Source organism: Pocillopora verrucosa, chromosome 1, assembly GCF_036669915.1.
Source record: "Pocillopora verrucosa isolate sample1 chromosome 1, ASM3666991v2, whole genome shotgun sequence".
Taxonomy (NCBI): Eukaryota; Metazoa; Cnidaria; class Anthozoa; order Scleractinia; family Pocilloporidae; genus Pocillopora; species Pocillopora verrucosa.
Window position 1 is genome coordinate 7,102,437 of NC_089312.1, and position 24,072 is coordinate 7,126,508.

The 24,072-nt window shown below is 36.5% G+C and overlaps 1 protein-coding gene across 1 annotated transcript; it reads left to right on the forward strand.

Annotated features, from left to right (window-relative positions):
- Window positions 1-13,813: 13,813 nt before the first annotated feature.
- LOC131791504 (G-protein coupled receptor GRL101-like) lies at window positions 13,814-23,662 on the forward strand. The gene is made up of 18 exons (XM_066165592.1): window positions 13,814-13,893; window positions 14,321-14,392; window positions 14,977-15,048; window positions 15,541-15,612; window positions 16,000-16,071; window positions 16,580-16,651; window positions 17,170-17,241; window positions 17,416-17,487; window positions 18,419-18,490; window positions 18,749-19,748; window positions 20,021-20,105; window positions 20,376-20,444; window positions 20,585-20,653; window positions 20,753-20,812; window positions 21,242-21,301; window positions 21,742-21,804; window positions 22,946-23,006; window positions 23,563-23,662. Exons 1-18 carry the CDS (start codon window positions 13,814-13,816, stop codon window positions 23,660-23,662), a joined length of 2,223 nt encoding a protein of 740 aa, XP_066021689.1.
- Window positions 23,663-24,072: the final 410 nt, after the last annotated feature.

Genomic DNA, 24,072 nt, shown 5'->3' on the forward strand with positions numbered 1-24,072 from the left:
TTCGTAATATTCAGATCAAAATCGAACAAATCACATCGCGTATTTACCAAAACTTGGTTCTAAATTTTAATTGCCCACTGGCCCATGCGATCGGCTGCATTGAAAATCCGATTTCAATCGTTACTGATCTCATTTAAATTCACCTTTTATGGAGCCTTTCCCTTAACGTAAGCAATTATCAGGAAAAATAATCAATTCGGACTTTTTTCATACAATGACTACTCAAAATAAACATTCCCACCTCTCCCCTTCCACTTGGAGAACACATGGTTAGGTGAAACAGGGGATATTTTGTTTATTACACTTCAATCATTTACAAACAGCATAGTGTCAAAACAAAGGTTCTCTTCTTTGCACAAGTTTAAGCTGTGTATTTGTAAAAAATTAATTTTTTTGGAGCTGCCGATGTAAAATTAAAGAAAGACATGATCCTTGCAGGTAAGCTGCAATTTTACCAATTGCAGAAAAGGAAGACTAAGAAAAATTAAGGCTCGGACGGGATTTGAACCCAGGCCTCCCAGAATATTACTACCAACTGAGCTACGGAAGTAAATGTCAACTCTTCCGCCCTTATGCCTATTTACTTTTATAGGACGCTTCATAGCCCTTTAATATTTGCTTCAGTTATATTCTGGTCATTGTCCTTCAAATGTTTTTTTAAGTGCGTATAGCAAAACATTTAGAAACATTTTATTGTTGAAACGAAGGCTCATTTTACTGCACGACTTTTCGATATGTATTTGTGATGAAATGAGTTTCTTTTGAATTGCGGATTAAAATCAAATAAATACATGATCCTCGCAGGTGGGCTGCAATTTTACCAATTGCAGAAAAGTTGACTAAAAAAAATCCAGGCTCGGACGGGATTCGAGATACTAATTGGGCGATGCTGCAAACTGAGCTACAAAGCCACACCTTATGAGTGAGGTAAATTTTGGAAGATTCATCTTTTCTTGGAGAAAACTTATGCTCTTTGCAAAGAGGTAAATCAAATAGCGCCATGACAAACGCAGGTGAGCTGAAATTTTAGCAATTACAGAACAGTCCGGAAAAAAGGAGAACAAGGCTCGTTCCTTGACTTTAGGGGTTACCTCGCTCCAACTTGGGAGGAGTAGAAGAATCTAGAAACAATATTGCTTTTATTTTTTATTTTATTTTTTCAACACTTTAGGTGTATTGAAAATTGTTTGAGTTTACCTATTTGCTGCATTTTTTTCGGTTTGGTATACACAATAATTTTTAAATATTGTTGAGACTCCTTCCCAATTTTAGTTTATCCAACCGAATTAAAAAAAAAAGAACAAAACAACACAAAAAAGGTGAAATGAACGACGTGAAATTATGTGTTGTTTAGAATGCTCATAAAAAGTATTGGAAAAATTTGGCTTAAGATACGCCCTGAAATCTTTCTCATTTGAGCCTGTTGATTTCCGAGGGTAAAGGTCAGAATTCAGATTTCGAGATTTTGAAAACGACCAAAAAATGTAAGCCAGCATCTTGAGTAGGATTTGATTTCAAAATTTGTAGAAATCAACTACAGCGTTGCGTGAACATTGTGAAAACGTGAATGAAAGCGATCTTCAAATTCAGGCCTGTACGGAATTTGAACCCATGACCTCTGCGATACCGGTGTAGTGCTCTACCAACTGAGCTAACAAGCCAACTGGGAGCTGGTTCAAATATATGACTTCCATATTTTCACAACCATTTATTCACTACTTTACAGGTTTATTTGGGACCAACGCATTGACCGACACCCAGTTGGCTTGTTAGCTCAGGTGGTAGAGCACTGCACCGGTATCGCAGGAGTCATGGGTTCAAATTCCGTACAGGCCTGAATTTTTTTCAGGTCTTCTTTTCACTACTACTTAAGTAGTGTTCATTACTGCTAAGATCGCTTTCATTCATGTCTTTAACCGCAGTTAAAATATATGACTTCCATATATTCACAACCGTTTCTTGTGAAAACGCTAAGGAAAGAAAAGCCCATGTTGATAAAATTGCCCTATGGAGCTATGATCTGCGTTCTCAGTTTTACTTTTTACCCGCCAAAGTCTCGAGTAAGAACTTTACGCCTTTTATGTTACCTCGTCTCTGGTAATATGATGTGCGTTTTCTTTGCGGAGACAGATTTTTAGCTTTTATCACGAAAAGTATTAACTTGCGGTGTAAAATAATTCTATCCTTTAAAATAAAAAAATAAAATAAAATAAAAAAAACAGCTTGGTTTAAAAAGAGTTAGTAGTCACCTCTTGCAAATCTGGTTTATATTTTGTGGTAATTCCATATTCGAGTAAAACACGATGAAAGACTGACACGTTCAGCGTGCTCTCCTAGCTCCATGACTAAATAATTAGTTGAAAATGCATGCAGATGAAAGACTTTAGCGCGCAACGCGCAAACTGCGTGTCCTACACGCACTTGCAATTCTGACTGTGAGAAGGGTGTAAATTAAACGATTAGTGTAGCCAAGTTGAGTGAGAACTTTACATATCATTCTATCTTGTCTCCAAATTTGTCCCTTTTTTGGTTTGTTTCACTCTCATGCATTCGTTTTAGTCGTTAGTGATGTGATGTGATGTGCATTTTCTCAGGGGAGACCGATATTTGAGCTTTTAGCGCAGAAACCAGTTGTCTAATAATTTGTTTGCTGAATTATTCAACCTGCAAACCCTGTAACCTATTAACTTTACTTTAACTATTCCAGGATTTTATTAAAACACGTGTTCTTACACGAATAATGAATATCACACAGTTTCTAGAACTCTAAGCAGTTAGCATAGAAGGTGGCGTAATATACAAAACGATCGCAATGTTACATCATATAACAACTCGAGTTAGAGATAAAGACAAACGTAATTGGAAACATCGTGTTCTTAACAATATCAAGTAATCGGCAAATAGAGGCACTTGTATTTAAAAGAGCATTAAAGAAACGTCTAAACAACCCAAACTGGATAATGATGGACGGAAAAAATCATGATTTGATCCCCTCGCCTCTGTAGAGAGAAAAACAACAACAATAAGGACAACAAGGACAAAAACAGCAAAAAAACATTAAATATTCATTTAAATGATCCTTGTATTCTTCTTATTAGGATTTGAATTCTATCCAGTTCTTTAACCTGCTGTAATTATTTAATCACGCTTTTTTTATGCCTAATTTTTGCAGAACCTTGTCTAGCAACCAAATAAAAAATCTGCCGCCTGAAGTCTTCATTAACAACACCGAGTTGACTTACCTGTAAGTAACACATTTGTAGGTTCATATTTGATACTATCGATACTATTAATTACTATAATGATTGTGTTTTACACAACACTTATTGTTATATTTTGTAAGCAGCTAATATTGATTCCATCCCACCCATAATACAACACGAGTTAAGCTGTAAAGATCTGAATTCAATTTAATCAGAACGCATTTTTACCCAGTCCAGGGGAGCGGAACAGCCCATATCAAACACGAATGACTTGAAAGATACCTCGTTTTTCAAGCGCGGATAACTTCAAATCTCGTTCTTCAAGCCATAAAGCAAAAATACGCTTTAAACAGAAATATGAAGTACAGTATACGGAAAATATGCCTCGTTCTTAAAGCCCTGAAGCAAAACAGCCCATTTTAAGCGTGGATGACTTGATTTATGTTGTGTTCTTCCAGCCATTTAGTCAAACGGCGCTTAACGCAGAAACATTGGATTCAGCTTACGTAAAATATGCCTCGTTTTTAAAGCCATGAAGCAAAACGACTCATTTCAGGGACGGATCAGGTGAAACATATCGTGTTCTTCGACCCATTAAGGGAAACTGCATTTTGCACTGGCATTTGCAGTATGCGTGAAATATGTCTTTTTCGACAGCCCATGAAACGAAGTTGCTAGATGCTGAATTCAATAGAAGTAAAACCTGTTTTATAATTTACTTTTCGAAGCGAACGAAGTTGGTAAACAGAAATATGAAATTACACAATGTCAGTCACAACAGATCACTCTCTCAAAGTGTATCGGCCTTTTTCCTGCATTTCTTTTACTTTAATGACAATCGATGTGTCGTGTAGTTCGTGAATTGAAAATTTGCCATCGAGTTACTCTTCCGAGTCAGCTGAGTGGAAGGTATTGCATGAAAAAAAAAAAAAAGAAAGAAAAAAAATGGCAAACCTTCTTTTGCTTCATTTGGTCAATTTCACAGAATTCCGTCCATTCTACGTACGCTACTACTCTGTTTCAAGTGGGGGAATTTGCCAAAATTGTACTGTGGGTATTGGTCTTTTTAGGCTCACGCGATCGTGCCCCTTTTTTTCCTGGCTTTGTCTCGGTTATTTATCTCCTCTAAATGTTTCATGATAAGAAATTAACCCATTTATAATCATTTCATTGGACCATAGTACATATGCATTTGAAAACAGAGTTGAGTTGAGATAGGGTTTGGTTGTGAAGCGTCTTCAGCGGTCTTGCAGCCAAGGTTTAGTCAAGTTACCATTTTGTCAGTACTTCTTTTTTCGGTTTATCGAATTCACGATCGCGTCAAATTTGTCACTACCCTATATCACTCAAGGGCATCATTTCATACTGCCCAGTGGCCCAGCGTGTTCGAGGTTGCCTTCGTCTGTCTTTTTTTGAACAGACTTTTTATTTCAGTGCAGATTAGTTTTGCTCACTGGAGTAAATTAGTAAGTTAAAGTTAAGGATAAACTTAAAAATTTAGAATACTCGTAAGAAGAATCGCAAAAATTTGCTGTAAGGTGCGCCCTGAGAATGTTTCTCATTAGGGCCCGATGATTTCCGAGGGTAAAGGTGTTAGAAGCAATTTCCTAACACTCGTCGCTCAGTTGACTATTTCTTTTATTCTCTCTCAACTACACAAGTTATTACAACGGGGACTAGCTCTGATCCCTCTAGGAGTATGGGTCACTGCTAATAAAGGTGACACTTACGGAGCTGCCAATCTTTAACCTTCGTCATGCTTTTACACTTAATTAGCGAATCACGCTGACTACGCAGAGCGGAGTTCGCATACTAAGTAGATACCTTTGCGATGTTTACGCTTTACGAAATGTCTTTCTAACTTTAAATCTCCTGGTCTTACGGTCAAGCTCGGGCAAAACAGAAAACAAGATTGACAAAAAAAATATTATAATAAACTTATTGACAGAATTAAAATCATACTTGAAAAGATATCTTAAGAGAAAATAGTCCTTGAAGGCTGTTGCATAACAGCAGAATAAACACAAAATTCGGAGAAGAAAAGGCGTACCCAAGGTACCGCCCCAAAAAGAGCTACGTGCTAGCCGTAGAAGTTATCTGATTACAAATTCAGTGCAGAAGATGAAAAGTACTAGATGTTTACACCTTAAGTCACCCCTAAGAAAAAGAGGTGTCGAACGTGCTAAATTATAAATTAAAAACTATTTTCCTGATCGGGAATTCAAAATGGATTTAGCCTAAAACGAGAGTGTTAAATGGGTAAAGTATAAAGGAGAGTTATTTCCAGGAAATTCCTGCACGGAATCAATTTTTATTAGGTAGAGTCATTTTCTTAGTAATAAATCATCTTTTCGCAACATAATGGAAATATACCGATAACTAGCCGCAAACCGCAGTTTACGCAAAAGCATCTGTCTCCATGTCAAATTCACGATCATAATAAGGAAAAGGTAAACAAACTCTACCTGTAAGGTAAGACCACCAAAAGGAATAAGAAATGATCAACAGGCTTATTACAATGTTTACTGAATGGCTTATGCTAATATATTATTTCCATTTATTTCACGTTCAAATAAGTCAAAAATCACCCATAATGAAAATTCTTGCTAGCTGACAATTGTCTTTTAACAAAGATTAGAATTCAGATTTCGATGATTTTGAAAACGATCGATGCACACAAAAAAATGTAAGTGAGCGCCTTGAGTAAGATTTGCGTGAACATTGTGAAAATGCTAAGGAAAGAGAAGCCATGTTAATAAAATTGTCCCAGGGAACTGTGATCTGCGTTCTCAGTTTTCGTTTACCCGCTAAAGTCGCCAGGTTATTTTGAAAATCTAATGAAGCTGAATAGTGAGAGATCAGATAACGTAATGTATGGCAACTATAATTATGTATTCTTTAGAACTTTTAATAATGAAAAGCCGATTGAGGTAGCCATCTGAAGTAAGAACTTTGCACCTTATGCTACCTTGTCTCTCACACCTATGCATTCGTTTTCGTTGTTATTAATGTGATGTGCGTCTTCTCTGCGGACACCGATTTTTTTGTAACCTTTAGCACAAAAACCATCGAATTGCGGAGTAAAATAATTCTATCCTTAAAAAAACAGCTTGGTTTATACAGAGTTAGTAGTCACCTCTTCTAGATCTGGTTTGTACGTTGGTGGTAATTCCATAGTCGAATAGAACGCGATCACGAATTGACACGTTTAGCGTGTTCTACTGGCTTCATGACTAAATGATTAGTTCAACTAATTATTTAGTCATCAAGCTAGTAAAGAATGCACGCGCGCATCACAAAAACTGCGTGTAAGTTACAAGAAATCAGTCAACGACAACTCATTAAATGTGTTAGCTGAGACAATTAGATTCAAAGTTGTTGGTAAGATTTTTGACGAGCATTAGCTAGTAACTGCACTTGGGTTTCTTATTGATGGAAAATGCAATTGTCAAGACTTAGAAGATTAACTTGCACTGCTTCCGCTTTTTTTCAAACATTTTATTCTGATTACTACGAGTCACTTGAAGTTTTGAATCTAATGATCATAGAATGGAGTTTTTGAAGTAAAAGAAAACCAAAATTGTAATGTGCTCTCCCCATCACAAATATTAAACAAATCGCACAATATTGTCAGTCGCTGGGCTTCCCGTTTCATTGTTATGCACCACTTGCAGTTACTTGGCATATTTTTAATGTCAGGTTTAGTGCGCCAGACCACAATTCTTTAATTGTTGCAAGCGTTTAAATATCTTTTCGAAGTTTGCGATAGAAAAACTCTAGCAGACATTTCCAGGACAGAAAAATATCTGCCATACAAGGAGGAAAACAGAATCCTCTCGCCTCTCCAATAGGAAAACAACGAGAAAAATACAACCACAACAAGAGCATAAACAGCAGACAAGACGTTGAAAGATCAACTAAATTATCGCTTTATTCTTGTATTTAGATTTCGGATTCCTCCGGTACCTTAGCATGTTGTAGTCATCTAATCTTTAATAAATTTTTTAATTAATTTACAGTAGCCTGAACGCTAAGCTTTTTAAAAGGTACCCTAGTTTGGATAACCTTGACCGATCTCTAATTCGCAGACAAATAAAAGTTTTAGTCGCCCATCGATACACTTTAAACTAATTTTTGATACCTTAAATGCTCAACCTCAATGAATTTAAGCTACATTCTATTTCTATGGGACTTGTGAGACAAGCAGCCAGAGGAGATACCACCTGGTGTCTACAATAGCAATACCGAATTGGCCGAATTGTAAAAATATCAAATCACAATTCCAGGTTTTATGTGCAAAGAATGTTTTCATTTATATTTCTGTTGAGACACCTTTCTGTTGAGAGACTTTTTGCCCATTCTCAATTCCCCATACCCGCTTTCAACAACATCCCTCTTTCTACGGATCACCGCCGACCGGCAAAATAGTGTATGATTGGAGAATAGCCTTTACAGGCGTGAAGTGGAAACAAACGCTGACAACTCGAGAAATTTCAAGTTGCTTTTCCTTGTGCAGTATTCGGCTTGAGTTCTGATCTTTGAAGAGTTTATTCTCGGCCAACATTCACTAAGTTTTCCATTCCCAAAAGTATGTCTGGGATTTTTTTGTTTTTCTTACTTCTGAGATGCAGCTTCTACATGATTGAAAGCTTTGGTCACGAGAGCCACTTTAAAGTTACCAAACCTAACGAAGCGTCAACATACAAATGCTAGACACACCGGTTCTACATGTACATATCATGTTCCAATCAAAAACAAAGGTGTTGATTAAAATGCGTCTTCAAATAAACTCTAAATAAATAAGCTGCCATACTGTTAAATGGTCAAAATTATAAAAGTGAATTAAATATGTGAAAATTGTGGTTGTCAGGCCTTGAGAAAATGTCTTTTTTTAACAGGGATAGCGTGAATAATTTTCAAGCCAGAGATTATAAACTACAGAAAACGAAAAGGGATAATTCAAAAATATTTTGCGAATCCGAAAAAATATTCAGAATCGCTATCTTTTATACAAATCGCTCGTGAAAAGTTTTTCAAATCGAGAAAACAATTTCAAACCTATACATGGCTGCGTGGATGGATTTTCCAGGAGAATATTGTGGCTCAAAGTATGTAAAAGTAGCAATGATCCCATGATTTAAGCTAGTTTTTCCTCAGTGCAGTGGAAGAAAACAGACTGCGACCAAAGTTGATACAAACAGAATATAGCCTGGCTGCCTTACAGTGCCTTTTATCCGGTGAAACGGTTGCACATCGTTGTTTATTTTCACATGACAATGATCAGCACATCCAAAATCGGTGGTCACATAGTGAAAGGGGCTTCACTGCGTGGGTCATAGAGTTTCTAAGGCACTCGTGATTGAAGGAAAGCTTACTTTAGGGAACCACTTGCACATGAAATGGGTCTGGTTTGTGTTTTCCAACATTCTGCAATTTGAACTTTATGAAGTGAAACATGAATGGAACAGCCATCTCATAAGACAGTCCAGGCGATTCGCGATCGGAGTGCTTCTTAACAGCATCCTTGCATAGTTTTCCGGCTAACTCGTCTTTCCTAACTTTTAAAGCCTCTTTACTTCCCCTCTTTACAACCAGTTTGCAGTCGTCATTTTTGCTTATCATGCCTACATTTATCACAACCCTATTGTCTACAGTCTTTTTTCAATTGTGTGTTGTGTTTTTACCTTTCTATTTTAATCCATTGTGCGGCTTGCCATGCCCCTTCGTACTTCGCCTTTACTTGCAGTGTACTGCGATAATGACTTCGTTGGCGAAGCCCTCTCTCCCTCTTCACCTCTTCTTTCATGTAATGATGTTAATGTTATTTTTGAGCCAAATCTAAAACAAAACCGGGATTGCTAACTCTAACCCTAAGCTATTACCTCACGCCGCGCAGAAATCTGCCATGTTGGGAAGAGAGTAAATTCGCGGAAATTTTTCTTTTCTGACCAAAGCTTTCCACGGCCGGGCACAAATGTCATGTGAGAAAACATTTTTCTCGATTTGCGAAATATTTGTACTTGGGAAAGATTCTTGGATTGTAGAATATTTTCGACTTTTGTGAAATTTATTTGTGAATCTATGAATTAAACCAGGATTTGAAATTGCTTTTTTGATTTCACAAACTTTCAAAAGCGATTTGTCTATAAGATATTGATTCTGAATATTTTTTCGGATTTGCACATTATTATTTCTTGGATTGTCCCTTTTCGGCTTCCATAAGAAACTGTTTATAATATTTCGTTTTCACGCTATATCAGTTTGAATGAAAACGCTAATTTTCTCTTTGTGATACCTTAAGGTTGCCGTATCTTGTTCTTTAGATGTGATTATTTATTAAAATGATAATTAATCAAAATTCTTTAAAACACTTATTTTGTAGATTGCTTGACAGAAACAAGATTAAGGAGTTGCGTGGTGATTTGTTTACTCCATTAGGAAAACTACAGTCTCTGTAAGTCAGGAAGCTTACTTTTATATCAATCTACTTTAACTTGATAGGATTTTAACTTTTGCTTTAAATATGTATATCTATTTTATATCTTTGGTCCCCGGGGAGTTAAGTGCTCTACAGGAAATATATTCATATATATCGAGATTTACTACATTCATTTTTAAATCCCTTTTTATCCTTGCAATCTGGTTGAACTCATCGGTGCGATTAATTTACGAACCGCACCATTTTTTGCTCTAAATCGTACCTTTTTCCCAGCTCATGGGGAATTTTATGAAAAAAATAACTACCAATTCTATTTCAAGGCTAGATTTAAGAAACCAATAAAATTAGAAGAAAATTAAAGACATCGTTTGCGACTAAAAGCAAAAATACCCAAAAAAAGGGAAAACAACTGACTAAAAGTCTGGCTTCCAAAAACAGATATGAAAGTATGAACCGGAGCCCCAGAGTAACGGCCCTCTCGAGGAGTTTAATGCAACAGTTCGTAAGAAAGACAGAAGGAGATTACTAGAATGATGACTTTCGTATAATGGTTTCTGCTGTCGATGAATACCTAACAGAGAAAAATACAAACGCTAAATTATTCTTGAGAGAGGTATTAAAAGTTTAAAGCAAGTTCTTTGGGCAAAAGCTCGACAACTTTGGTAACAAGAAAATGAAAGACAACTTTTGCAACTTTTTACAAACCAGCTCATTACTGGATACATAAGATATTTTTTCAGGGTTAAAAAAGCCTGTATTTGAGCGACTGAATTCCGTGATTCCAAAATAGCAATTATAAAGTGGCAACTGAAATTCGTTTCGTGCAATTTTGGTTGAGATTGAGGGCAGGAAGTTGGGATTGAATTGATTGACAGGTAAGTCTTGAAAGCAGAAGAAAAAAAATTAGTGGAGAAAGTGAAAGAATTAAAACACGCAACGAAGCAAAAAAATGGCTGAAACGAAAGTATTGAAGAGTACAAACCTAGGCCCTGAAAATAAAAATTGCGACAGTTCGTAAGAAGTAAGCGGAAGATTACGAGCGTGTCAGCCTTCGTGTACTGGCTACTGCAATTAAGCGATACTTACCGAGAAAGTATGCAAACTTTCGAATTGTCACAACAGAAAGTTTCGAAGTTCGAAGCAACTTCCTAGAGAAACACCCCGAACACGCCGGCAACAACGTGAAGGCAAGCGGCCGAGCAGCTGCTTAGTCTCTAAGGAACTCTTTGCCTTTAAGGACCGTTACTGCTTCAAGATATTAGAAGAAATTTAAACGGAACCTAGAAAACCATTTATTTAGGACAGCTTTTTGCCAACTTCAATTGTTCCCTTTTTTTTATATTAACAAGAGTTTTTGTTCTAAGTTTTTAACTGTAGAGATGTATAATATGTGTCTTATGTACAAAGTAGGTTAAATATTTCTCTCTTTCATATTTTGAAGCACTTAGAGGCGTTGAATAACTGCAACATGAGTTGTATATATTATTAATCACCAAGCTTTAACATGAAATAAACACGACTTAGAGCAAACAGAGTCAAATTTTGCATGTATATTTATAGCAAGTAAATTGATGATTTTTTGTATAATCTGTAAATTCTCGTAAATTTTTGTCAGACATTTAATGGCACACCCTATAGGCTAGTGCAAATTTGGCTGGCCTTTGAAACATTTAGTCGTGTTGATTTATCACAAATAGACCTTTTTACAGTTCCCAGCGCCATATTGGAAATGCAACCGCGCACACGTGAGAACGAGGCTGGGGTTGACTCGTGTTAAATCTCTGTGAGCGCTTTTGGTGAAATTCATACTTGGGCAGTAAAATTGTTAGATTTTTAGGGAAAATGGATGGTCCTAGCCGAAATCTAGATAAAGCTTATTTTTCTCCCAAAAAGAAAGGAGAGTAGTGTGCCGCTTTTGGTTGTTCAAATACACTTTATGGCCCCATTGGTTTGCTTACAAGCTTTCACTTCTTCAAGTTTATGCACGGAGGCATGTATTTTTGCTAAGTATTTATCGTTTTATACTTATCTTATTATCTGTGAATTGTGGATGAGGGTGACTACTTCAGAGTTTTCACTTATTATGGCAGACCCAGAAAACTGAGACAAATTTGGTAGCAATTGTGACAAAAGCAGTTTTCAGTAGTTGTTGTTTTTGTTTTTCATGATAGCATAGTAATCCACTATGGATGCCACATGGAATTCTCACAAAATATTTTGTGTGCTTTATGTGTCAATCAATTTGATGCTTCAAATTGGAAAAAAAAAAGTGAGTTTCACCAACTAAAAGAGTTCTCAACACAAAGATGAACTGACACTAAATTTTATTATTCAAAAAATTGTCCTCATAATAAGAAGTTTGATAGAAGTCTCGTAAAAAATAATTTCTCACACAATTCGATGGTCTGAAAGGTTCTCTTTCAAACAAATCTCATGGTAACTGTAACAGTATAAAATAAGTATCTTGATTTGGATATATTTCTCAATCTTTGAAGTTTCTCGAAATTGTATTATCCTAACATTAGTTAACACAAGGCAATAAGAACTAGTATAGCAAACCTTTGTGTCAGAAAGCCTCTGAGTGCTAAGAATGGGAATATCAATTCACTGAATGCTTATCCCTGACAGAAACTTAAATGTGTGCTAAGGACTAGCATTGTTGAGATCAATAGCTGAGAGGAAGCATTTCTGCTCTCTTCCTTTAACCCTTAAATACCCAAGATCTGATTTTTAATCCTCCCTTCTAGTTGCTACACATTTACATGTAAATAAGTTATGAGAATTTGATGTAAGATCAAGATAAATTTTGCCTGATAAGTTTTAGTATTATCATTATCTGTTTGCTGGATAGTGTTTGGATATTATAGGGAGAAGTTACATGAATCAGTCACTTTTGGGAGTTTTTAAATTGTCTAATATTTTGGTCTGATTCTTTCAATGCTGTCTTGCCACCTAATAAATTACCATGAGTCGCGAACTCAAAAGGTTTTCAGTCCACTACTTGATGGAAGGACGTGTCACATCAGCAAAGCATGACATTTCGACACTAAGTCGGCTCTAATTCCGCCCGTCGATTTTGAATTAGATTTTAAAATCTCCCTGAGATATTTTGCTTCGAGTTTCTGGATGTCATCTAATGACGAAATTTCCATATTGTTGTATTAAAGAACCATTTTGAAGGGAGAAATCGCATTGAAAAGTGCATTAGAACGTGAAATGTCAGCATATCAGCTGTTTGAAAGAACCGCCGGGTCAACCCAAGCCTCGTTATCGTGTGCGCGCGGTTACTAATCCAATATGGCACCGGGAACTGTAAAAGGGTCTATTGCACTCGAAATCATGTGATAAGCTAATCCACTTATTTAGATCACTATTTTATATAAACATGTAAAGATTATGACAAGGAAACGGGACATAGAAAATGAAAATCCAAGAGAGGAATATATCAAATTGCTTAACAGCAACAGATCACAGGACAAAATACTTTAAATTCATATCCAGACAAAATCTTCTCATAGGGACTTGGGTAACAACCACATAGAGGAGCTACCGCCAGGAGTCTTCAGTAAAAACACAGAGTTGACTAAGCTGTAAGTAACACGTTTAGAGGTCCATATTCGATACATCGAGTCTTATTTGTTTCAAATGATAGTATCTAGTACGCGTTTTGAGATATTCATAAGCAGATAGCTTTTTAATTAGCTGCGTGAATCAGAGAACAGTAACCTGCCACACCATATTGAGAGAGAAACCTTTCCCTGTTGGGGTAATGCGTCAAACCTTGAGATGATTGAGACAAAAAAAAATAAATAGAACAAAAAAATATTTAACTCGTAAGACAGTGCTCGAGCTTATAGAGGGCGTAGTCAACCATGAAAAGGGATTGTTTGTGGATGGACAGAGTTAAACAAAAAAAGTAAATATACTCATTAAAGAATCCTTCCAGTTTCATCGTAGGTGCTCCTCGTTCTGTAAATCCCATTTCTATCTCCCCCCCCTCCCTCTGATAAACGTGTTTTATTTTAATGCGCGTAGCCAGTATGCAACCCTTTGCAAGTGTAGGGAAGCGTTCTTGGTTCTCGTAAGCTAGTTCCCTCTTAGACCAGTGCCTCAGTCAAAGAGAACGCGATTTAAATACCTACCCATTTAATGGTAAGACAAAGTTTTCAACATGCATAGGTTTTTAGATGATAACAAGGTCAAGAGGTTCCATGGCGATTTGTTTTCCCAATCAGTGAAGCTGCAATGGCTGTAAGTGAAAGTGGTCCTCTATATCAGCTATTGACAAGTGGCACAACACACATCTTAATGCAAATAATGCATATTACATTTTCATTAGAAGATCCTTGAGCCCCTAAATATCTGCATAGCACATAGACTGATTACAAACGCCCACAATCAGTGACTGATTGCAAAGATGAATGACTAAATCTTAGGAGAGACGAGAAGAGGTTTACAACATCAGGTGCTCCAAAGGCCAAGCCAAATGTGTTATGCAGCAAACTTTAAACAAGGGTCGTATTGAAGTCGAATGAACTGAAGTAGAAGTACTTTCGAGGTCACTGAGTACTTGTTAATTCCTAAATTATAATCTTTAGACAGGCAATCGGTTCAAATAATTTCATTTCAACCGATTCAAATTAGAGTAATTGTAACACTTTCTCTTCTTCTCGAACAGACAACTTAACAACAACAACCTGGAAAAGATACAGAAGGGTTTGTTTGACGGTTTAACAGCATTGACGCGCCTGTGAGTTTAGAAAGGAAACTTTCAATACAAAAAAAATAGTAGCTAAAATTATTTTTTATAAGAAGCGGAACCTCTGCAATGAAGGTGGGAGATTATGTGTTTTTGAGTAAGGAGGGAAAGCGTGAAAACACATCGCTAAAGAGGGACATACGCTATGGTGTAGGCCTCTTTAATAATGGCTGGCGTGATTGTGATTCATTTAAGTTATGCAAATAAGCCATCCCGGCTCCACTTTAGATCAAAACTTCTATTGATAGTGAACTTGTGACGAGGGTCAGAAAGGCTCATTTACATTCATATGTATTCTTATTGGATGAATAAGCGAGTTAATGCGCAGGGTGGTTGTTCCAAACAGTAAACAATTAATAACAGCAGTGTTGCACAAACGAAACATAATGGGAAAACGAGGTTGCCAGTCTCAAAACTTATCGAAAGCTATCAAAAATCAAATTAAATAATGGTCAGGATGCTGATCTGTATTATGTAATACTAATATAAGTATTGGAAACACACCCAAATCAGACAATGCAATGACAGTTTAACTAAATAAAAAGGATTGTCACATCACTTCCACTTTTATTCAGATGGCTGCAAGACAACAGAATTGAAACGCCACACAAGCAAGTTTTCGAAGATTTGACTAATTTGACCGAGCTGTGAGTTTAGTCGATACAAAACGATGTGTTTATTAAGAGTGTTGGCTCTTTATCACTTTTTTGTTCCTTATATCAGAGATGATAAAAGAGGCTAAGTGACCACGTCACAATCAATTGCAACATGGCAATCCGAAGACGATTGTACATCATAAAAGGCAGGTTTACCGAAAGCTTATAGCATCAAAATTCAGTGGTCTCGGGTTCTGACCAGTAAGCGTTCCTCGGTAGTCTTGGGTTGCACTGCTCTACACCATTTCCCTCCCATCAGTTGGTGTTACTCGAGTAAAGAGCATGATAACTATCCACAGTAGCTTAGTGCACTTTCATCATAATTATAATGTAACAGCAACATAGCATGCTACAGGTACCTGTGAAACGCAGCGAAAGAATTCAGAGTGTTTTTCCATACTGTTTCACTTTTTATGGGATTTACATTTCGGCTGGCACAATTTTTTTCTGAAAGGCTGATGCATTTTACCGTGAAACTTTCAGGGATCTGTCTAATAATGAAGTTGAGGATCTCCCTCAAGAAATCTTCAGCAATCTGGCAAATATCAAAATACTGTAAGTCAACAAGAAAAATAAATAAAAGAAAATTAAAAGCTCGACGAGAAAAGCAATTTTCTCTCTAAAATTTGTCGAGTTGCATAACTTTCCCCGTTTCTGTCTGAATTTCAACACACACAAAAAATAGAAGTTTTGAACTTATAATCGAGTTTTCATTAAATGTTATCACTCCATATGTCTTTCAACTTGATCTAATTAAACCTGTTCATTAAAACGTGTCTCACCGAATGAGTGCAAAACACGCATGTGCTTACATATCTGTGCATACACAGATATGTAAGCATATCGTTATTTGGATCTTATCGGTTGCCATCATTATCTACGTGAAACAAGTTCTGCTTTGCAGTTAAAGTTAGTGTGCGTTTAACTGTTTTAATGTCGCAGGCTTTTGTCCAACAACCAACTAAGAGATTTACCGCCTACGATATTTGCTAGCCTAACCAAGCTAAAGACAATGTGAGTAGTGATGGATAGTTTGAATGACTGAATAATTGTAAACAGCAAATTTCAAAAGATACCCAATGTAAAGTACGAAGACGTAGTTGTCTAAGGGGACTTTCTAGGAATTGCTTTTGAATTCGATAATTCTGGAGCTATTGAGGTCAAAGACAGCTTAATTCAGTTGATTTTATAAATTGCCAAAAGAAATCGAAGATTGCTCTCGTTTTACTTTATTCCCTCTCTGATCAATATAAAAACCTGTGCCACCCTATCAACCAATTGGACATCAAACTAAAACCAAACGTCACTTGATCGCTCGCATTTTCCGACGCGTAACGCTTTGTGCTTGAATTGTTTGTTCCTTAGTCTTCCTTTGCTTTGATTGGTTATTGTGATCACTCCGGTTCTTGCTTTTGGACACTCACTCAAAAGATACTCTAAGTACCGACCACTAATACAACATTCAACGTTAAAATGAAAAGAAAACTGGCCGAGAACATATCCATGATTTGCAATTCAACAGAAAAATTGAGAAGAATGAGTTAAAGGAGCTGCATCCTCAACAGTTTAGGGGACTGGTAAAGCTGTATGACCTGTGAGTAGTTCATTAACATTTATGTATCCCACAAGTTTTGAGTCTAGGCATCTATCAAAAGTGAAAATATACTATCGTGCTTGTAACATATTTTGGCCTGACTGCTGAATTTGTTCATTACTGAAAGCGAAATAATGCCTACTCCGATCTACCTTTTCATGTTTTTAAAACATCCTTTCATTTCCTGGGATTTCTGATTCTAATTCATGATTAGGGTCTATGTAGGACCTTTTTCTTGGTGCTAACGGTACACCAAGCAAGTGGCTTTTCAGTACCAGTAATTTTGTTATTCATCCTTGGAAATTTTGCAACTCATGCACTGACGATACTCCATAAAAGAAATCTCCTGATTCCCAGCCCATCAATTATCTTTCTTCAAACATTTTTCTTAATTTTGTTGCAAAACGTTAGTGAGTATTCTCATGATCCCTTTGATTCTTATGAAAACAATCAATGATGTCCAGTTCTTTAATCCGTTATGTCCAACATTCATATCATTTTCTTCCTTTCTTCACTAGCTATCTATCGGGAAACAAACTCAGATACTTCCCAAAAGGAATTTTTAAAGGCTTAAAGGAGCTTTTGATTATGTAAGTAGACTATGAAATTCTTCAAGTTAGTAATGTGCTTTGAAATAACATATTATGATCATGACATTTGAATGCATTTAATTTCACCTTTAAATGATTATTTACACATCAATGTCGAAATATTTAACCTTCCCTGTCACTCTATATGATTTAGTTGCACTTTCTTTTTGTTAGAGAAATTGTTGAAAACGAAATGACACATATCTCCATCGACAACTTCAAAGAAATTAAACAGTTAAAAATTCTGTGAGTGTTATAATTAATCAAGTGATGACCAAGTTGTAAAACGGACCTTGTTACCTTAAGGTGTCATCTTTCACAATTGAAACATAATGAAAACACTCCAAATCGATACTTTTATTGTAAAAGCATCTTACGTTATCTGCAACTCACCGGAAATGCTTTCCTGCCAGCAGATTGATTATTTGCTTAATGGGGGTAAGTTTGAAAAGAAACTTTGGTGCTGCGTCGGTGCAGGGCATTTGGAGATATTTGGTGTCATTCTACATCGAAACTCTGAGAGCGTACAGAGAGTTGAGAGCGTACAGTCAATATACAAAAGCGCGTGAAGTTGTCATGATAACCGATATTTCCATCAGGTATTGGATTATCATGTGAAGTTCAAAGTCTGACTAGTTTTCAAGCCCCTCGTCCATGTAACGTCCTGAAACTTTTGCAAAGTCAGAGAGAAATGTCTTCTTTCGCAGAGTGTTTTAAATATGTACATTAAAACAGATAATGATTTCGCTTTTCCCGTGATATCATGGACTGTAAAACCTTGTGTCTGCTTTAAATGCCGCAGCCTCCGGCTTCGGCAGATAACTCAGACCTTAGCATTATGATGATATCATGGCCAATCTCATTTAATATTTAATCATTATCAAGTGAGTTGGTGATGTAAATTGGCCACCCTGAATAGCCTCAAAGGCCGACGCCTGAGCATTAGCCCTTCGTCCAAGAATACAGGAATTGTAAGTTGTAAGGGGTTTAGAAACAGGAAAAGACGCTTCGCGATAAGAGGGAACCTGGTCACGAAATAAACACGAATAAATTAGTTAAATAAAAGACTTCGTTGACATTATGGGATTAAGAGAACCTATTTGAAAGATTAATTTTTGTTGTGGAGTTTTGCGGCTTTTGATCACTACATTTTTATGTCCTAATTTTTAATTTCCAGGTATATGCAGTATAACAAGATGAGGGAGATTCCATATGGTTTTTTCGATATTTTGAAGGATATACAACGAGTGTAAGATTTTGATAAAGTTAAATCGCAAATTATTAGTTTTTTAGCAAAGCTATACATTTTGAGTAGACAACAAACTGGGGAAATTCAAGTTTTTGCAAAAAGAATTGAAGACCTGAATTCTTAAAAAAACATTTTGTATAAGTCAATGGATAACTCTAGCCATCAGTTACTGATATATTCTTAAAAGCAAGTCCTTGTCGACAAGGTCTGTAAAGTTTTAATGAAATAACTTCAGTGGATTATATTTTACAATTGTAGGAGTCTCGATACAAATCTGATGTGTTGTCATATGCACAAGCAGGACGCCGACTGTACTTTCACGTACAACGACGACTTTGCCAACTGTGAGAGCATGTTTAAGAATTCTGCCCCAAGGAAGAGTATCTGGGTGATAGGAGTATTTTCTCTGGTTGGTGCAGTGTTTGTTGTCACTTGGCGAGTGATCTTTAAAGAAAAGAACGTGGTTCAGTCGATCATGTTGCTCCACTTAGCAGTGTCCGATGGTCTGATGGGTATTTACCTGATCTCTCTTGGCACTAAAGATCTGCTGTGGAGAGGAGAGTATTACTTGCATGACTTCCAGTGGAGGTCTGGTTTGTCTTGTCAAATAATTGGAGCAATCTCCCTTCTGTCAAGTGAGGTTTCGGTTATGATGATGACACTGATATCTGCTGATCGGCTTAAAAATATTGTGTTTCCTTACCATGGTGCTTCTCTGAAACCAAAGGCAACACATATCCTTTGCATCATCATATGGGCAATCGGCTTCCTTATGGCCTTTTTGCCTATGTTTGGTATTCAGTATTTTGAAGACCCATTCAGGTACCATAGTTACTATGGTAGAAGTGTGGTATGTCTGCCCTTGCAGCTTACTTCTGATAAGCCGGCAGGTTGGGAGTATTCTGTTGCTATCTTTCTCGCTTTGAATTTTGCTTTTTTCTTGTTCATCATGGGTGCTTATCTCATGATACTAGTCAAGTCTTACTTGTCTAGCCGGCGACTGGCCCGTCAGGGTACTGAAAGAGAGATCCAGGCCAGAAGAGCAAACTTTAGGAGGGAAACGGCTCTTGCAAGGCGGGTGTTCTTCATCATCCTGAGTGATTGTGTGTGCTGGATGCCGGTGATAGTGATTGGTATGAGGACCATCATCGAGAAGTCTTACGAAGCGCAAGGAGACCTCGCTGTCTGGATTGCTGTATTTGCCCTTCCGATCAACTCGGCCTTGAATCCTATCCTGTACACCTTGTCAACAGAACAGGTGCGTTATGCGCTTTTAATCCATTATAAGTAATCAAGATAATAAAATCCGTAAGTAGACTTATAACGGCTAGTTACAGGAAGGGTAATGGTTTTCAGCCGACTATAAGCAGTGTATAATAGCGCTCAAGACTGCTTTGTTCACCTGCAATTGATACTGACAATGTTTCAAAAGCATTGGATAGCAGAAATTCGTTAGTTTCTATTTTGTCATCGGAACTCAGCTCAAGGCAGTGAGCGAAATCTCGATCACTTTTGGCTATTTGTATCCAGGTCAGAGGCATTCTGAAGAGCAAAATGGACAAAGTCTGGAACTACTTGAAGACCGTTTTCACCTGCTGTGGTCGGGATCAGAAAGGTGCGATATAATTATCAGCTCCTGATAAGAAATAAACCGAAAAACGATGTAAACTAACAGATTGCTGCTAACACAGTTTATTGATCTATTGATTTGTTCATTCAGTCACTCAGTCATAAATCAATTCACTCATGCATGCATGGAGGCATTCATTTAATCATTTATTCGCTCGTTCGGTCCATCGTTCTTTTATTGGTCGGTTCATTTGTTGTACGAACTAAATATTTCCCGACTCGATCATTGACTTTTCTTCGTTGTTTTCTTTAAAAGGCCAAGGAGATGGGGAACAACCGAACCAACCGGGAGCAGAAGACAATGGACAACGTGGCGGCCAAGGAGGTAAATCCTTACCCGTATTTCTAGAAATACCGTGAAAACTATAAACGAGGGAAATAAAGGGCAATGTGTGACTAAAATTTTTTTTATGTCTTCTCTCTTTTTATGTTCCCTGTTTTTTTTTTTTTAATTTAAAATTAAAGGCCAAGGAGAGGGAGAGCAAGTTAACCAGCACGGAATGGAAGAAAATGTAGAACATGGGGGCGAGGGAGGTAAAAACCTTTCAGATGTCAGTTAACATATCATACAAAGTTCAAACGAGGGCGCAGGGTTAGTCTGTGTACATCTTTTATCTACTTTCTCTTTTCAAGGACAAATTGAGGGTGAAGATATCGAATTGGCGAGTGTTGGTGTGCATCATCCACAACAGGGTAAGGTTAGAGTTTCTAATTTAATGTCAAGTTTTCAATGCTATTCTGTTAGTTTATATTGTACTTCTTTTCCTCTATAACTGAAGGATCTATATGACTTCAGGATGTTTTCATACACATAAATAAATTTTATCATTATCATTTTAATTACCCAACCTTTCTTGTCTATTACGTTTTAGTAGTTTGAAATTGTAGATCTTGTTCTGTGTTCGTCACAAAAAATCCTTTGTTCTTATTTGTTTCTTGGCTCGTTCGCAATTTTTTTTCTTTGCTTTCTTTAAAAAGGCCAAGGAGATGGAGAACAACGGAACCCACAGGGCATGGGAGGTAGGACATTTTTTCCTTCTAGTGAACACAGTGCGGACATGAAAACTGTGAATGACAACACAGTGCAATCTCTGACTATATTTTTTAACTATTTTTTTCAAGGGGAAGTCGAGGGTGTAGTTATCGAACTGGCTCATGTTGATGTGCGTCATACACAACAGGGTAGGCTGAAGTTTCTTCTCTAATGTCATCTTTATGTAGATAAAAGCTCCGTACTGAAGTTTTCGTTGCTGTTCTGTTAGCTTGTATTGCCAAGACTCTACAATATGTTGTATTAATAGTAGTTTTTTTTTTCTACTTCTGGAGGGATCTGGGTCAGATGGATATTTTCGTACATACAAATCAACACAGTTCATTTACATCATTATAGCTATCCAACCCTCATCGTTCATTACGTTAGTTCTAAATTCTACAAATCTCGTGTTCTAAGACAATTTTGTTAGGTTTAAAAGTTTTGAAAAACTTCTTTGTTGTTTTGTCTCCAGTTATTGTCCTTATTTGAAATAAAGAAAAACAAAATAGTCTGACTTGATTCTGAAACAATCACTAATAATGAGATAATGGAAAATAAGGTACAATATTGTTCATTATTTTGTTTCAAGGAGTACTTGATGCAGCCGAAAAAATCGAACCGGCACCTATTGAGAATACTGATCTAAATCAAGGTAACTTGTCTTACCTTCTTTATTAAAAATGTATAGCCAACCTTTTTTTTTTTAGAAAATTGGTCGCTATTCTTTGTTTGTTTGACAACTCATTCAGTGTTACTGTGGTAGAGATGGACAAACCTTCTAAGGTCTATTAAGCTCTCCTGCGTATCGATCAGTTCAGAGTCTCATTACCTCCCTTAGGTATTGCCAAGCTCTAAATGAAGTAAATTTTTAATTTCACAGTTGGCTTTCTTACCACTATAACTGGTGGTCAAATCAAAGAATATCAATTATCCTCATATAGGACTAAGAGATGAAATTTTTTAATGCAAATGAGCGAAATTTGGACGCAATAAATTGAGATTTTGCATAACAGGTGGCGGCCAAAATGAACGGCAATATAAGTATGAAAACATCAAGTTGAGTATAGATTCACGTATTTCTCATTTGGGAGCTTTAACATTCTTATTCAATTCTTTCAAGAAATTGCCAAGCAAAAAATAAAAAAGACCAAACACTTAAGAAATCCCAAAGTCTGAAATGAATCTATTATGTGTAACATTACAAGTGTTTGATAACTGGTAATTGCAATGTCACCACCACGAAAGCAAGGTATTTCGGGTCTTTCATCCGTTTTTAATTTGGCTTTGGGTTTGTTTCGCAAAAAGTGCAATGTTCTGTTGCGAATTTTGATGAGCCTCGATAGAAAAGAGAAGGCCATTAAATATACCCGATGCAAATTTCTTTGGCAAAAAAACAGTTTTTCATGTAATAATTACTTCCACTTTATTATTCTATCCTCTTTGTTTCGCCGACATTTTGCAAAAAAATTGTAATTTTTTCTTTCTTATTTTTATTCCTTTTTCCCTTTATTTGCCGTTTCATCAAATAAACAAATTTTGTTGCGAATTTATTTGGAATACCTCGGTAAAATAAAACAGTAACAACAAACAAACCAACAAAACAAAACGAAAGCAGCCAATTCGGTATATTTCTCTAGCATTACCTCGCGGATTACCCTACAGTTATCTACTTATTTGTGTTTTTCTTACAATTATAGTGTCGTTAACCAGTTTCATCAAGTTAAGCAGTTGCCACAGTGCATTAAGTACCTTATCAAATATGTATTTTTTTTACTTTGTTTTTTTAATGTTAGGAAAACGGAACAAGAGTTTGAAAAAAGGGGACGGTAAATTCAGGCATTCCACCGAAAAGAAGTAAGTGGTGAGAAGGGGGATATACACAGGTTCAAATTCCTCCAGAGATATAAACTGTCCGTTTAACAAAGTTGACGGACGTTGTCACTGACAAACTAACTGCTGAATTATTTGAATTACTGATTTATTTGCAAACTAGCTAGCTCCTTAACCTACAGGCTAAACGGTTGAAAGAGTGACTGTCGCTAGCGGACTTACCTCACTGAATAACTGACTCACTAACTTCCTTACTCACTGATTAACCAGCTGACGGACTGACTGACTGAATTACTGACAAAAATGACTGAGCAACTGATAAACCAACAAACTGACTACTTGACCGACTGACTGAATAAATGCTGAACAATCGCCAGAACAACTGTGTGCCCAACCTAGCAGCCAACCAAAAGATTGATTGATAGTTTATTTTATTGACTGATTGACCGACTGATTAAATGACAGAACGGGGCTTTGTACATAAATAATTCTTTTGCAAGATTATAGGGATTGAGCGTTCCTTTTCTTTTCCTTGTTTTACTTTTGTTTTGTTTGTTTGTTTGTTTGTTTTTTTTTTTAGCAGAAAAAGGGAAAAATCAAGATCAATGCGTCGAAAGTCACCTTCGGCTACCGAAGCTGTCGATGAAGAACACACTTTTGAAGAGGACACAAAACTGTAGGCAGTTAAATTCGAGGAAATTATTATGAATTCTAAACAATCTAACGAGAAGAAATGGCAATTATATAGAAATCGATAATCTCGTCTTTGTTTTTTATTAAGCGTATGAGATACACGATAGAAAAAAACAGTTTTGTTAATTTTGCGTCTATTTAGAGGTAAACGAGGACTTAGTTATATTGAACCAATCTGTGTACGTTACTTAGTTAAACCAAATTTCACTCGATCTTTGGCTGTCTTTAAAAAAATCCCTAACAAAACGATTTTTTTTTCTAACGATAAGTTATAAGTTTTCAGATTCAGACAATTTAATTGATGTTTTAATGGTTTATGAGTTTGTGTTTCATATCCATGACTGATATGGTCTCCGTGGCCACTTCACATATCAGTGACATCATCTTATGGATCGTG

Excerpts from the sequence above, each read along its gene's own strand:
- LOC131791504 (XM_066165592.1), top strand. The coding sequence starts at position 13,814 with ATGCATAGGTTTTTAGATGATAACAAGGTCAAGAGGTTCCATGGCGAT. Across the intron at positions 14,393-14,976 it reads TTAACAGCATTGACGCGCCT|ATGGCTGCAAGACAACAGAA; the intron begins GTGAGTTTAGAA and ends ACTTTTATTCAG. Across the intron at positions 15,049-15,540 it reads TTGACTAATTTGACCGAGCT|GGATCTGTCTAATAATGAAG; the intron begins GTGAGTTTAGTC and ends TGAAACTTTCAG.